At 41.5% G+C, this 16,020-nt stretch overlaps 1 protein-coding gene across 9 annotated transcripts in view; it reads right to left on the bottom strand.

Moving 5' to 3' along the window:
* The window catches only part of LOC144682832 (PACRG-like protein), an 81,908-nt gene that overhangs the window by 29,893 nt on the left and 35,995 nt on the right, over window positions 1-16,020 (bottom strand). For 6 of the 9 annotated variants that reach the window (XM_078545640.1, XM_078545669.1, XM_078545606.1 and 3 more), the window contains 4 exons: window positions 15,394-15,484; window positions 12,649-12,753; window positions 3,885-4,019; window positions 259-366 (listed from right to left, as the gene is read on the bottom strand). In XM_078545640.1, coding sequence (XP_078401766.1) covers window positions 259-366; window positions 3,885-4,019; window positions 12,649-12,753; window positions 15,394-15,484 — 439 coding nt within the window. The remainder of the gene's footprint in view (window positions 1-258; window positions 367-3,884; window positions 4,020-12,648; window positions 12,754-15,393; window positions 15,485-16,020) is intronic. The other 3 variants (XM_078545658.1, XM_078545679.1, XM_078545650.1) reach the window with 1 other exon arrangement.

Below are 16,020 nucleotides of genomic sequence, written 5' to 3'. Positions count from 1 at the left end.
TTCAACTGAAGTTACACCCTATGCAGAATCAAAGTTAAGTAGTGAGAGACTACTTTCTGCAAGGAGACTCATGTTATTTCTCTCTGGAATCAAGGCAGATTTGAGTCAGATTCATATGTAACTCTAGCATTGAGGTGCAAATTGGTTTGCAATTTAAACAGATCCTTAGTTACCAAAGGAATCAATATTAAGATATTGAAGCACAATAAAAACTCACAGCAACAGGAGTCGTCTTAGAATACAACTGTAAATACTTACACAAGTCAACAGATGTTTAAGGTGGCCATTTACTGCAGGACCAACAACAGCACTCAGCTGGACCAAGGCATGCAATCCTCTTTCAAAAACCTCAACATCTGAATGTGCCTTTAGGGAGAAGAGCAGCAACGATAAAAAACATTGCTCAAATGTCTAAGGTTGAAAATTAATTGACTTTTTACTAGCTACTGTGCAGTCTAATTGCTAACTACACTCCTCTTAATGTTATTCAAAGCTCTAATACTGCATAATAAAACAGAAACACTTAAAAACTCATTTTAGCACACATACACCGGTTAATGAGCACTGTAGTTTTTTAAATAAAGGAATAATGTGTCGCCATCGCTTCATACAGCAACAAGCTAAGTTATGTGAAACTTCCGTTTCTCTTACATACACCAGTTATGTCACTGGTTCTTGCCCCGGTTACCCCATACAATATTAACGATATAGTTTTATTTATATAGAGTAATATAATTCATCCATCCAGAGAGATATGAATATCTACCCATTTTGGCATCTCATCATTTCTAAAATATTTCATGCCTTTTGTCACCATTACTCTATCTGCACTTTTTCTCCATATTAATCACACTTAAAGGGATGAATAGTTTCCTGATACCAGTCCTAAAATTACCTCTTGCCAGTTTGAATCCATGCCCTTTGGTAATCACTCAGTATTATGTCTCCCCCATCCAAACTCTGATCTAGCTACTCCAATGAGTACTCATTGTTTTCCAGCCTTCAGCCAGTTTCTGATCCATTTCCAGGGTTTACCCTGAATCCACACAGCTTTGAATTTAATCAATAATCTATCATGTGAAACTTGGGAAGTTGAAGTACACTACTTCATAGCTTACCATAGTCTATTTGGGCTGTCACAACCTCAAAGAAATCCCTATCATGATAAGATGGAGATTTTCAGTCCACAACGTACCGCCCTTTCTCATGTTGACATTGTAACTAAACCACATGATGATGTAACAATTCAATGTGAAATTGTTCCATTGAGAGTCATCAATTATAATTACAGGCAGAATTTCTGTTATCTGGCAGGCTCCAGGAATGGCAGGTGCAGGTTAATCAAATAGGCCGGTCAACTGAGCTGTAAAGTGAGTTCCAGGTTTTCATTCAATGAGAAAGCTCCAAGATGATCATGCAGTTTTTGAGGTTGCGAAAGGTGCTGGAGCGCGCGAATTGAGTAACGGCGCCAAGGGAAGATGGTGCTGCAGAGCAGAGGGGGGCCGAGACTGCAGTGAGGACAGGCTGCCAATAACAATTACCACTGAGTTTGACATGTCCAATCAAAAAACAGACCCAACCCCAGAATTCCAGTTAATAGAGAATTCCAGTTGGTAGAGTGCCGGATAACAGAAATTTTGCTCTATTTAATAAATGATTGAAAGAAAAAAAAAAAAATCGAGGAGTGAGCTTTGGTGTAAACGCTAACAAGCTTTCTTTCAAAAACATTAGAAAAAGTCTTCAAAGAAATTAGATCTAATAATTCTTCTGTTAAAAATAAGATATTAAATTCTCAACAGTTGCATAATGGGGGAGGATGTACCCCATGAGCTTCAGGACCCTTCTGTAAGGCTCAAATTGGATCAGAAGCCCACACTGCATGGCAAACAGTCACTCCATGTGATTTCCCCCAAATTAGCCAATTAGTGACCAGAGGACAGCTTGCCATTTAATTAAGGATGGCAGGCAGGCTCTTGAGGCTGGATGGCCAATAAGAGGCCCTTTAGCTCTGAAGAAACAGAAACTGGCCCTTCAAGGTAAGTAAGAGAGCAGGGACCCCAAGATGGAGGCACCCTCTGTCCAACGTTTTTAAATTTAAAATAGAAATCCCCTCAGCAGCTGGGCCACCATTGTGGAGGGGGAATCCTTTCACAGTGAGGGCTGTGGCTGCAGCTGAATCAACAGGCAGACAGGGCCTCTCAGCCTGCCTGGAGTGCTGGCTCCACTCCCTCACTCCCCCACCCCCAGTCTCCCATGAACAAATGCGTGAACAAGGGTTTCAGCAGCAGATGAGCTGAGGCAGGGGTGGAGACAGACAAAGTTATGGAGGAAGTTATGGAGGTAGATGTCAGCAACTTTGATGATGGAGAGGTTATGATCTCAGAAGCTCATCTCAGGGTTAAAAACAAACACAAAGGTTGCAAACTCCTGGACAGTAGACAGGGAATTTAATGGAGTTGATGGAACAAGAACAAGAGATAATGGCTTCAGTCTATCAGATATTTAATTGGGGGAAATTTCTTTTTCTTTCATTCGTTCATGGGGTGTGGGCATCGCTGGCTAGGCCAGCATTTATTGCCCATCCTTAACTGCCAATGTTCAGAGGACATTTTAAGAGTCAACCACATTATTGTGGAACTGGAGTCACATGTAGGCTAGACCAGGTAAGGACAGCAGACTTCCTTCCCTAAAGGACATTAGTGAACGAGGTGGGTTTTTATGACAATTGGCAATGGTTTCATGGTCATCATTAGAGTTTTAACTCCAGATTTTTATTGATTTCAAATTCCACTATCTTCCATGGTGGGATTCAAACTCAGGCCCCCAGAGCATTATCCTGGGTCTCTGGGTTACCAGTCCTGCACAAATGGATGCCAGACAATGAGCTTAGGTCCTGCCTTCGGGCTAAGCACACATGAATGAATAAATGAAATTCTAATGCATATACATGCATGTAATCCCTGCAACACTTTGTCAAAGATTTTTAAAAATTTTAGTTTGTGACCTGTAATAAATTTGGGAATTAAAATGCCAAAATAGTGTTTTCCAAAACCAATGATTACTAATACAACACATGTTTTGTATTCATTTTCTGGTCTTAGGTTTAGCTTTGAGGGTAGAAATTAGGCTAATTAAAATAACCTATTAGTACATAAACCCAGGTTACCACAAACTGAACACACAGAAACCTTTATATTTTCTTGGGATTATATTCAACATATATGCAAGAACAACAACAGGGTGGCTCTAAATTTGAATCTATTGTCACATTGGCTTCTAAGATGGTTGATGTTTTAGTTAGTGTTTTATAGCAATGCTTTACAGGGGCAAAAGCGCTGTTATGTTCACATCCCTATTTATAATCATAATAAGACCATAATTATAAGAAATTGGACCAAAGTAGGCCATTCTCATTGTGCCAGCTCCAACATTCAATAAGTTTATGGCTGATTTGATTGTGGCCTTAACTGCACTTTCTTGTCTGTCCCCCCATAACCCTTGACTCCCTTGTCGATCAAAAATCTGTCTAGCTCAGCCTTGAATATATTCAATGACGCTGCCTCTACTGCTCTGCGGAAGAGAACTCCAAAGACTAATGACCCTCAGAGAAGAAATTCATCTTCGTCTCTGTCTTAAGTGTAAGACCCCTTATTTTTAACCCGTGCCCCCTCATTCTAGGTTCCCCCAAAAGAGGAAACATCCTCTCAGCATCTACCCTATCAAGCTCCCTCAAAATCTTAATTTTCAATAAAGTTGCGTCTCATTCTTCCAAAATCAAATTCCAACAAAGTATCCAAATGGAATACATAGAAGATTACAAAATGGAAAATGTCAGTTGTTATTAGTATATTTGTCAGTTGTGAACGTTCTACTAAAATACTTACCAGAGCAGCTTTTAACTTTGGAATCACCTTTGGAACTAGTGGAATAGCTTTCTCAGCAGCATCTTCAACCTCCAGCAATTCTTTGAAACCTTCCTTGGCTACAAATGTGTATGGGTGTTTAGTTTCTCTTAATCCCTATGTAGGATAACAGGTAAAACATTATGTAAAGCTGGAGACTGGCTTTTTCAAACATACTTTGTATTTTGATTCAACAAGGTATATTCTTTAAAATACAACACCACCACCCAGTGGTCAAAGCAATTTCAATACTTTGTTTGCATTCTATAGATCTTCTGAGGTTAATGCGTCCTTGAACTAAGCAGAATGATATCCAACACAATTGCTTTTGCAATTTCATACTGGGTATGACAGAAAATGTTTGATAACTAAAATAGTAGACTTTATCCATAATTGACCTCTCACCAAAATAACATATAAATGGTATGTTGCTTCATTACTTCCTTTTTAATGCAATGCAAACATGAAACATTTTAACAAGTATTTAACACTTTAGTTTTATTGTATTATTAGTGTTGGGACGTTATGTCTTGAGACAGTTTGTCAACCATATACCTCTTAAAGGAATAATCCAGGAAAATATTTACAAAATTGTAACTATAAGCATTCCAATATAACAAACAAACCCTTACAGAGGAACTTAATCTACAAAAATGTCACCTATTATAAACAACATCTGTACACTCTCAGTTGCACTTACTACTGTGTTTCATGTTTTGAACTGCTTGTTAAAGGCAGCTTGGGAATAAATATTTCACAAAGAATTCCTCGTAAAGTTCATGTAATTCTGCTCCAGCAGGAATAGGCTGTGGACTGCAAAACTACATTGTCATAAACAAAAACTACAGCATCATACACAAAATTTGAAAGCATAAAACAAATGTGAATAATGTAATTTTAATGGGTGGGAGGAGGCAAGTGTGGATCATAAACACTAGCATAGACCAGTTGTGCCTAATGGTCTATTTCCGCACTGTATATTATTTTACATTAAATTATATAGAATAAAGGTGTCAGAAGTATCAGCAAGTATACTTTACATTACCACAACCGAGTGTCCCCAACTTTTAAGGCACAAGGAAACTGATGATTAAGGGGAATCCCACAACTGTTAGCATCACTGTCTCTTGCAGTGCAGTAATGGTCTCTGGTGAGTCCACCGGAAAGTCAGAAGGTTCAAAGCTATAGTTCTGTGCTGCCTCCAAAAGCAGTTTGGAAACTCAAAAGAAACTGAGTCTTGGATGCCAGGGAAAACATCATTTACTTCACCACACAGACAATAGGCAAAATATTTTGCTCATTGGGCGGCTCCAACCCGAACCAGCGTAAAATGACGCGCGATATTTCAGTCAGTGGGCGCGCACGGGAGTCGGCAGCACGCCCGCTGACAATTAAACAGCTTATTAAGGCCCCTAATTAACTAATTGATTGAAATTTTTCACTGTCTGTCCAACCATTTGGTTAGCGGTCGGGCGAAAAGACCAAGCGGCCTTTGCATTTTTGGCAAAACCTCATCCATGGACAGGATGAGGTTTCGACCAGTGATTAAAAAAAATTAAACACTTTTTGTGCTCCTATCTAACATGTCCCTGCTCATGTGACAGAGTCACGTGACGGGGCATGTTATTGTTGTTTTTCATTTCTTTATTTTGATTGCTGAAGATCTTCAGCTCCCTGAGGCAGCTCTGTGCCTCAGGGAGCTTTTACGGCATGCACCCGCACACATGTGCGAACTTTAGCAATCATGCTCCTCCCTGCCCGCCCCCCCCAACCCCAGCAGCGCTGAGCACTGCAGTGCCTGTTTCACGCTGGCTGGTCGTTAATTGGCCAGCCAGCGTGAAATTGTGGGCGGCGGTCAGCTTCCCGACTGCTCCCGGGCCCGCCTGGCGACCGGAAAATCCTGGCCAATATGTCATTGGGACTAGAGTAGTAACACAATACCAGAAGGTACTGGGCACTCTTCGAGTAAGTGGTCAGAAGCAATGCAACACAGACTTCCATCGTACTAGCTTTCTAATGGGCTCATGAAAATACAGGGAAGACTGGTAGTCATAAGTTGCTGTCTCTACTGGAGCAACATTTTCCCTGTGTCTTACTATCAAAATAAACACTAACAGTAGTTGCCAATGCAAGATGTCCAGTCTGCGCATGTGCACTGGCCTGCGCATATGCAGAACGCCAATGATGTCATTTTGCAGTGCCCAGCCTGCCAGTACACATCTAGGCAGGCATGAATAGTTCCAAAGCTCCAGAGCTGTTTGTAAGAGACTGTTAATAAATAAGAGGGCAAATCTCTGAGTGCAATTCAATTCTCATATTGTTTTGCAAAACGTACTCAAACACATCTGACTTAGAAGGTCAGGAAGAGAAAACAGGAGCTTTTCAGGCTACATTTTCTCTATCTATAAGCTGTTGCCACTTTGAGCCTGCTTTCAATATACAGACGTTATTGGGGCTCAGTGGCTGAGCACAAACCAGCTTTAAACCATTCAAAGTTTTAGGCAAAGAATGATTAATGGGAATGTTGTCTTTAAATACAAAGTGCAGATGTAGGGACGAAAGTAACGGATGTACCCAATAACTCAAAGCTACAAAATCATTGGGTGATTATTTGAGCGGCACCATTTTTGATCCTGGCCGCTGTCAACTCCATCGCTCTCTATGACATAACGGAGCAACAGAATCAATTGCACATGCCCAGCGTTGACTGCGGTGTTGGCACCGAACGCAGCCTAACATAAAAGGACTGTGCAACAGTGGTGCAGGAGAAATTGAGAAAATAAATCTTCAGAATTTGAGGGTCTCAGACATAAAAACTTGAAAGTTAAATTTTAAAATAGGATTTTAATAAAATAGAGATCTACAAATCATATCTAAATCAATAGACGTACTGAGGTGAAACAATCGATAACAGAGAAAATCATGGAATGTTATTGTGTTGCGAGGTCGTAAATTATAAACACAGAGAAGTGTGCTATGCTTAACAAAATCACAAACTAATTTTTAAACACTGGTTTTGATATTTTTCAGAACAGAGAAAATCCTCCCCCATTGATAGTTGCTTGACAAGTATAAATTGATATAATTCAAACAGCTTCTCAGCACAAAACAAAAATTACTGCATCACAGTCAGAGTTCTCTACATTGGTTTTGAAAGTATCAAATCTAGATTTGCTACTAGGGCAAAATCCTGAGCAGGAAAATGGAGCAGATTCGGAACTTACTGGAGCTCACTATTTGTGTTCAGAAATTAGTCTGCTGTTTCACAATTTAAAGACCTGCACCAACTTAAAGGAACCACAACACAAAACACTGTTTTGGATGCACAACAGAACATAACAAAGGAGTTCTCAATTATGTCTCTGATGCCTGAATGAATCTCACCTGGCACGTGCCACATCTCAACAATGGCTTCCTTTGGAAAGCAAAGTCTTCACAAGTAATGCTTCTTTATGAAATGCAAATGGAAATGCCTCTCCCTGTGTATTCTGGTGTTGAGGTGCTGACATATGTCATGTGCCTGAGGTGCAACTACATCAGTCTCATAAGCAAAGATAGAAGGAATTCTAAATGGGACAATGACTGTGCCTTGTCTGAAAGGAGAGAGGAAATGCAGAGAGGGAAATGCACAGAAGGGCAGAAATAGAAATGAAAGGGCTGAGGTTGGAACATAGTTACAGTAGTAGGGTAGAATGAGACTATGAAGGAATCTGTAAATAGAGATGAGGATCTTGAATTCATTGCATTGGGGAGTGAGAAGACAAAAGTTTTGTATGAACTGGCTGTTATATAGAGTGGATTGCAGGGGACCACTGAGGAGATTGCTGGAGAATGGTTTCATTGGTGGCAGAGATGTGCTGAGATAAGGTATGTGACATGGAAATAAGCAGTTCGAGATCGATTTGAAGCTTAGCTCAAGGTGAAACAAGATGTTGCAGTTTTTCTGCCTGTGAGCAGGTGGATGAAGTCAGGAGCAAAGATGTGGACTTCTTGGCTGGAATAAAATGGATGACTTCGGTCTTGCCAATGTTGGAGGGACTTTTGGTTCATTCACAATTGATGCCTGATAATTTGATAGCACAGTGGTGGTTTTGGAGTCAAAGGTGGTAATAGAGAGTAAAACTATGTATCATCAACAAGCATGTGGAAGCTGACCACATGTCTATGAAAAATATTGCCAGAGAACAAGTCATTGAGGAAAAGGAAGGAACTAAAAATGGAACCTTGAGTAGCTGTAAGATTACTTCTTGAGAGTGGGATAAGAGATAATGGTAAGAAATATGGCTGGCTACATTCAAAAAAGTAGAAATGGGCCAAGCAAGTAAAGTCCCATAGAGGTAGATGTTATGACCCAGCAGTTGGTAAAGCTGAGTTCTTAAAAAATCCCTGAGGGAAACTTTAAACAACTGTCATAGCCTATATTTTAAGTGGTATGTTTGAGATGCAACTCTAAATTCAGGAATCAGGTCACCAGTTCTCAAGAGGTTTTATATCAAAATACATGAGATATTTATTGATTTATACAAGTTAAATATATACACATGGCTACAAAGAACTACTATCATAACTTTTAACAAATTCCCAGACTAATCTCCATTAAGGCAACAGCACCCATAGACTTAACCAGATACCAGGCAAAGCATTTTCATCTTACGAATTCAAAATTTTGATTCCTGTGCAGACAGTTGTAGGCTTACAGCTACTTTGATCTTACATTGCCTCTGCCCTGCACACACGAAAACTGATATCGGTTATATCCAGCACATCTTATTGAATGTAAATTCTCATTGTATCACCAGCCTCTTTGAACTCCACCTCTTCTAACAGTGAAACTCCCTTCATCGTGCCAATTTTATAATAATATAAACATTGCTTAGTCTCTGCTAGCTAGGTGCCAGATTTCACCCCACTTCTTGAATGCTCTACTCAAAAAATGCAAATGCACTCTACCTCTCTTATATCTCAGAACTAGTACACATCAAAGCACCCAGACGAGCTAGCTTTAATCCAATTAAGACACAGCCACAGACTAAACCTCTATTTTAAAAGAAAAATATTTTCCAATAATATTATGTGCATTAATAGCTTCATAACAGTAGACCATGGAGGAGGCTGTGCCAGATGGGTCAACTTTGTTAACCACCACAGACAAGCAGCATATTCCCAAGTGCGCTATGTGTTATTATGTATTAAATACAGAAATTACTGATGGTTGGTATGAGGGAGTCAGTGCTTACACAAGTCAAAATTAAAGGAGCCAATGTATTATCTACTTTCATACAAGTCACCAAAAGAATCTAAGTAACCACAGGGTAATTGATAATGGGCAAAAGGGTGAATTAATCATTAAGGACAAATTGGAAAATCATCAAAATTAAAGTAAGCTCATAAATGGCAACCAGCGTCAAAAAAAGACAGATTCTGCCTAATCAACTTCCTTTAACTTGTGACAGATAATACAAGCCGGACTTTGGAAAGCTTTTGGACGTGATATACCTAGGCTATTAAAACACCTTTTATGAAGGGCCACAATTGGCCACATTGGGGCTTCTTGTGGCATGCCTAGTTGGATAGAATTTTTACTCCAAACTTTAGCTGAAAAATATTTTGCCCTGTAAGTCACTGGAAGAAAAAGTTGATAACGGTGCAGCCAGGGCAATAACACATCAACAATATTCATTACAAGCCCACTGACTCCCACAGCTACCTCGACTACAGCTCCTCACACCCTGCTTCCTGTAAGGACTCCATCCCATTCTCTCAGTTCCTTCGCCTCCATCGTATCTGTTCTGATGATGCCACTTTCAAAAACAGTTCTTCTGACATGTCTCCCTTCTTCCTTAACCGAGGTTTTCCACCCACGGTGGTTGACAGGGCCCTCAACTGTGTCCGGCCCATCTCCCGCGCATCCGCCCTCACACCTTCCTCTCCCTCCCAGAACCATGATAGGGTCCCCCTTGTCTTCACTTATCACCCCACCAGCCTCTGCATTCAAAGAATCATCCTCCGCCATTTCCACCAACTCCAGCATGATGCCACCACCAAACACATCTTCCTTTCACCCCCGCCCCCATCGGCATTCTGTACAGACCGCTCCCTCTGGGACGCCCTGGTCCACTCCCCCATCACCCCCTACACCTCAACCCCCTCCCACAGCACCTTCCCATGCAACCGCAGAAGGTGTAACACCTGCCCCTTTACTTCCCCCCTCCTCACCATCCAAGGGCCCAAACACTCCTTTCAATGAAAGCAGTGCTTCACTTGCACTTCCCTCAACTTGGTCTACTGCATTTGCTGCTCCCAATGCGGTCTCCTCTACATCGGAGAGATCAAACGCAGACTGGGTGACCGCTTTGCAGAACACCTTTGGTCTGTCCACAAACATGACCCAGACCTTCCTGTCGCTTGCCATTTCAACACACCACCCTGCTCTCACGCCCACATGTCCGTCCTTGGCCTGCTGCAATGTTCCAGTGAAGCTCAACGCAATCTGGAGGAAAAGCGCCTCATCTTCCGATTAGGCACTTTACAGCCTTCCGGACTTAACATTGAGTTCAACAACTTCAGATTATGAACTCTCTCCTCCATCTTCACCCCCTTTTTGATCCCCTTTTTTCGAATAATTATTATATATTTTTTATATATACATATTTTTATTTTCCCACCTATTTATTATTATTTAAAAAAAAAATTTCCATCCATTGTTTTATCTCTACCTTTTAGCCTAATTCGATCCCTTCCCCCTGCCCTACCCTCCCTAGGACCATCTGTCACTTGCTCATTCTGCTTTCTATCCTTAATCCTTTAGCTAATATTACCACCGTCAACACCCCTTTGACCTTTTGTTTATGACATCTTTGGCAATCTCTCTTTTGCCTCCACCTAGCACTGGCTCTCTATCCAGCTCTACTAGTCCCACCCCACTTAAACAGCTTATATTTCACCACGTTTCTATTTCTCTTTAGTTCTAATGAAGAGTCATACAGACTCAAAACGTTAACTCTGTCTTCCCCTCCACAGATACTGTCAGGCCTGCTGATTTTTTCCAGCAATTTTTGTTTTAGTTTCAGATTTCCAGCATCTGCAGTATTTTGCTTTTAATACATCTAGGTCCTTGGTGAATGATGGGATATACCATATAACTGCTTAATCAATGATATTTACAGATTGAAAAAGAATAATTGAAAACCTTAGAAAGGTTACAATGCAGAAAGAGGCCGTTGAGCCCATCGTGTCTGGGCTGGCCAGAAAAGGTGAAAAAGAAATTAGCCGCTCATTTTAATCTCACTTTCCAGCACCAGCGCTTCAGATGCAGATTCAAGTACCTTTTAAATGAGTTGAGCATTTCAGCCTGAACTACTGATTTAGGCAGTGAATTCCAGATGCCCACCACCCTCTGGGTGAAAAACGTTTTTCCTCATGTCCCCTCTAATCCTTCCACCAATCACTTTAAATCTATGCCCCCCGGTAACTGACCCCTCAGCTAGGGGAAACAAGTCTTTACTGTCTACCCTATTAGGCCCCTCATAATTTTGTACACCTCAGTTAGGTCACCCCTCAGCCTCCTCTATTCTAAGGAAAACAACCCTGCCTATCCAATCTTTCCTCATAGCTACAATTTTCAAGCCCTGGCAGCATTCTTGTAAATCTCCTCTGTACTCTCTCCAGAGCAATTATGTCCTTCCTGTAATGTGGTGACCAGAGCTGTACACAAAATTCCAGCTGTGGCCTAACCAGCATTTTAAACAGTTTCATCATTACATCCCTGCTTTTGTATTCAATGTCTCGTTCAACAAAGGAAAGCATTCCATATGCTTTATTTACCACCTTATCCACCTGTCCTGCCACCTTTAGGGACCTGTGGACATGCACTCCAAGGTCTCTCACTTCCTCAACCCCTCTCAATATCCTTACGTTTATTGAATATTCCCTTGCTTTGTTTGCCCTTCCCAAATGCATTACCTCACACTTTTCCAGACTGAATTCCGTTTGCCACTTTTCTGCCCACTCAACTCAACATTGATATCATTCTGGAGACAACAACTATCCTCTTCACTATCAACTACATGGCCAATTTTGGTATCATCTGCAAATTTCCCAATCATACCTCCCACATTTATGTCCAAATCATTAACATATACAACAAACAGCAAGGGCCCCAACACTGAGCCCTGTGGAATACCACTGGAAACCGTTTTCCATTCGCAAAATCATCCATGAACCATTACCCTTTGTTTCCTGTTGCTGAGCCAATTTTGGCCCCAACTAGCCACCTTCCCCTGTATCCCATGGGATCTCATTTTTCTAACCAGTCTGCCATGTGGGACCTTGTCAAATGCCTTACTAAAATCCACGCAGACAACATCCATTGCACTACCCTCATCAATCCTCATTACTTCCTCAAAATATTCTATTAAGTTAGTAAGACACGATCTTTCCCTAACAAAGCCATGCTGACTGTCCCTGATCAACCCGTGCCTTTCTAAGTGACAGTTTACCCTGTCTCTCAGAATTGATTCCAAGAATTTGTCCACCACAGAGGTCAGACTGAGTGGTCTATAATTTTCTGGTCTATCCCTTCCACACTTTTTAAATAACGGTACAACATTTGCAGACCTTCAATCCTCTGGTACCTCACCTGTATCTAGTGAGGATTGGAAAATAATCCTCAAAGCATCCGCTATTTCTTCCCTGGCTTCTTTTAACAGCCTGGGATACAATCCATCCGGCCTGGTGGCTTACCCACCTTCAAGGATGTCAGTCGCTCCAGTACTTGCTCTCTCACCATGCTTATTGTATCCAATGTATCACACTCCTCCTCATTAACTAGAATGTCTGCATCATCCCTCTCCTTAGTGAAGACAGACAAAGTGCTCATTGAGAACCCTGCCCACATCTTCAGCATCAACGCACAAGTTACCATGTACATCTCTGATAGGCCCTACCCTTCCCTTAGTCATTCTCTTGCTCTTAATGTACTAGTAAAACATCTTTGGGTTTTCTTTGATTTTACCTGCCAATATTTTTTGTATCCTCTCTTTGCTTTCCTAGTTTCCATTTTTACTTCACCCTGTACTTTCTATACTGCTCTAGGCTTTCTACAGTATCAAGTCTTTTGTGACTGTCATAAGCTTTCTTTTTCTGCCTGATCTTGTCCTGTATGCTTCTAGATAACCAGGGGGCTCTACATTTGATGGTACCACCCTTTTTTTTGTGGGGACATGTCTACACTGTGCCCGTAGAATCTCGCTTTTGAATACTTCCCACTGATTTGACACTGTTTTCCCTTCTAATAGCTGTTTCCAGTCCACTCTCACCAGCTCACCTCTGAGCTTCATAAAATTTCCTTCCCCCAATTTAGAACTTTCACTCCTGATCTATCTTTGTCCTTTTCCATAATGATGCTAAATCTAAATGCATTATGGTCACCATCTCCAAAATGGTCCCGCACCGCTACTTCATCTACTTGCCCAACTTCATTTCCTAAGACTAAATCTAGAATCGCCTCCCCTCTCATTGGGCTCGTTACATGCTGGCTAACAAAAGTTCTCTTAAATACAGTTCAAGAATTTTGTGCCCACTGTGCCCTTCACACCATTCGTATCCCAATTGATATTAGGGTAGTTGAAGTCCTCAACTATTACCTCCCTATTGTTTTTGCACTCAGAAATCTGCCTATTTATTTCCTCTTCTAACTCTCTTCCACAATTTGGGGTCTATAGTACACTCTTAGCAGTGTGACTGCCCCTTTTTTATTTCTGAGCCCAACGCATATAGCCTCATTTGTTGCCTCATTTAGTATATCATCCCTTCTCACAAGTGAAGAAGGACTGGAAAGGAAGTTGATTTCCCACCTCAGAGGCTGGGAATTCCATTGTGAATAACTCACCTCCTGATTCCCCAAAGCCTGTCCATCATCTACAATTCAGGAGTGTGATGGAATGCGCTCCACTTGCTTGGATGAGTGCAGCTCTAACAACACTCAAGAAGCTCAACACCATCCAGGACAAAGCAGCCCACTTAACTGGCACCCCATCCACCACCTTAAACATTCAGTCCCTCTACTCATTGATGCACAGTGGCAGCACTGTGTACCATCTACAAGATGCACTGCAGAAACGCACCAAGGCTCTTTCGACAGCACCTTCCAAATTCACTATCCATCTAGAAAGGATAAGGACAGAATATGCATAGGAACGGTACCCTCTGCAAGTTCCATTCAAGCCACACATCATCCTGACTTGGAAATATATCGCCGTTCCTTCACTGTTGCTGGGTCAAAATCCTGGAACTCCCCCTTAACAGCACAATGGGTGTACCTACACCATATGGACTGCAGCAGTTCAAGAAGGTGCTCACCACCACCTTCTCAAGGGCAATTAGAGATGGGCAACAAATGCTGGTCTAGCCAGCAACACCCATATCCTGTGAATTAAAGTCAAATCAAGAATAGAAAGATAAATTAGAGGGAACGAAATGTGGGATTAAGTGACAGCGAAATAAAGAGACAGGAAGGAAAAGCAAAACAAAAAGGAAACATTTTAAATTCGACATTTCTGAAATCTCAATTCAGTACCTTGGGAAAAAATGAGACTCCAGTATTGGAACTGTTCATTTTCTGAGCTAACGAGGTTGATCGTCAGTCATTAGCAATTATCAATCAGCTAAAGGTACTTAGGCTATTAATTATTAGACTTAACATTCCATGGCAAGTTTAATGACAAATTTAGGGAGGTGTCAGCTGTGGTTCAGTTCATAGCACCCTCGCCTTTGACTCAGAGGGTTGTGGGTTCATGTCCCACTCCCGGAAACCAAGAACTGTGATTGTACTCAAAAGGGTTGCAATCTGTGACTGTTGATAACTCGAAAGAGTTTTTTTTTAATGACAAATTAGAGGTGTCAGCTGTGGCTCAGTCCATAGCACCCTCGCCTTTGAATCAGAAGGTTGTGGGTTCATGTCCCACTCCCGGAAACCAGGAACTGTGATTGTACTCAAAAGAGTTGCAATCTGTGACTGTTGATAACTCGAAAGAATTTTAATGACAAATTAAAGTGCAAATGCAGGAACTTCATAAAACTAACAGAAGTTATGGGTGACATGTCATTTCTGCTAAGCTAACAGTGGAACAGCATAATCATTAGCAACTTGTGATGATTTGCAACTCATGTTGTATTCTTCTTCACCACATTTTGAAGGCCAATTTACACGTTAATAATAGCACGCATTATTCAGATGACATCTTTTTTCCGCAGATTTTGGCCCAACCTCATGCATGAGGGGCTGCTGCGCAAACAGGAAATGCCTATGTTAGCTAAAGTTTAGATATGCTAAAGAAATTGGCTGAAAAAGAGAAGGCATCAGGTACTAGTTACTGAAGTGATGCCAGGCTGAGGAAATGAACTGAGTGGAGTGCTATAGGGATTGATGCTGGAGCCTACATAGTTCAGTAAAGTATAGAATAAAAGCATAGTGAAATTGGACCAGTCTTACCTCAGCTAAGGTGGTAAGAAGAGGGTCAAAGCAAACGGTCTCTGGTGGCTGATCCCACTGCAGTCTGTGACTTACTGAACCATGAAACAACCTGGCGGGAAAAAAGTGCGCATGAAACAATAATATCTAAAGAATTTAGATTTTAAATACCATCACAATTGATAAGTACTTTCATATATCACATTAAATTGTTTGAAAGCATTTCATAAAATAATCACTTCCATGACTGTTGTTTTACGGTTCAAAGTGAGAACCAATTTATGCAGATCAATATCCTACAAATGGCAATGAGATGAATGATCAGTTAATTTGATCAAGGGAAATCTCTTCAATTACTAGTGGAGAATTTTCTGCCTGTCGGGCGGGTGGAGTTGGAGTGGGCATGGACCCAATTGGCACCCGCGATCCGGTCCTCGCCGCCATTTTACGCGGATGGGCCAATTAAGACCCGCCCAGCGTATTTGCCGACTCCCGTTAATAGCAGGAGTGTGCTGGCGGTGGCGGGCCTGCACAGGCCGCCGGGTCCAATTTAAAGGAAGGCCTGGCAGCCTCCTGTAGGCTGCTCACAATGGCCACTTCGAGGTCACACCACAGAGAGTCGGCTGAGCAGGCCAGGCTGGAGTGAAG

This window comes from Cetorhinus maximus, chromosome 1 (assembly GCF_964194155.1).
Source record: "Cetorhinus maximus chromosome 1, sCetMax3.hap1.1, whole genome shotgun sequence".
Taxonomy (NCBI): domain Eukaryota; kingdom Metazoa; phylum Chordata; class Chondrichthyes; order Lamniformes; family Cetorhinidae; genus Cetorhinus; species Cetorhinus maximus.
This window is presented reverse-complemented; position numbering and strand designations above follow the sequence as displayed.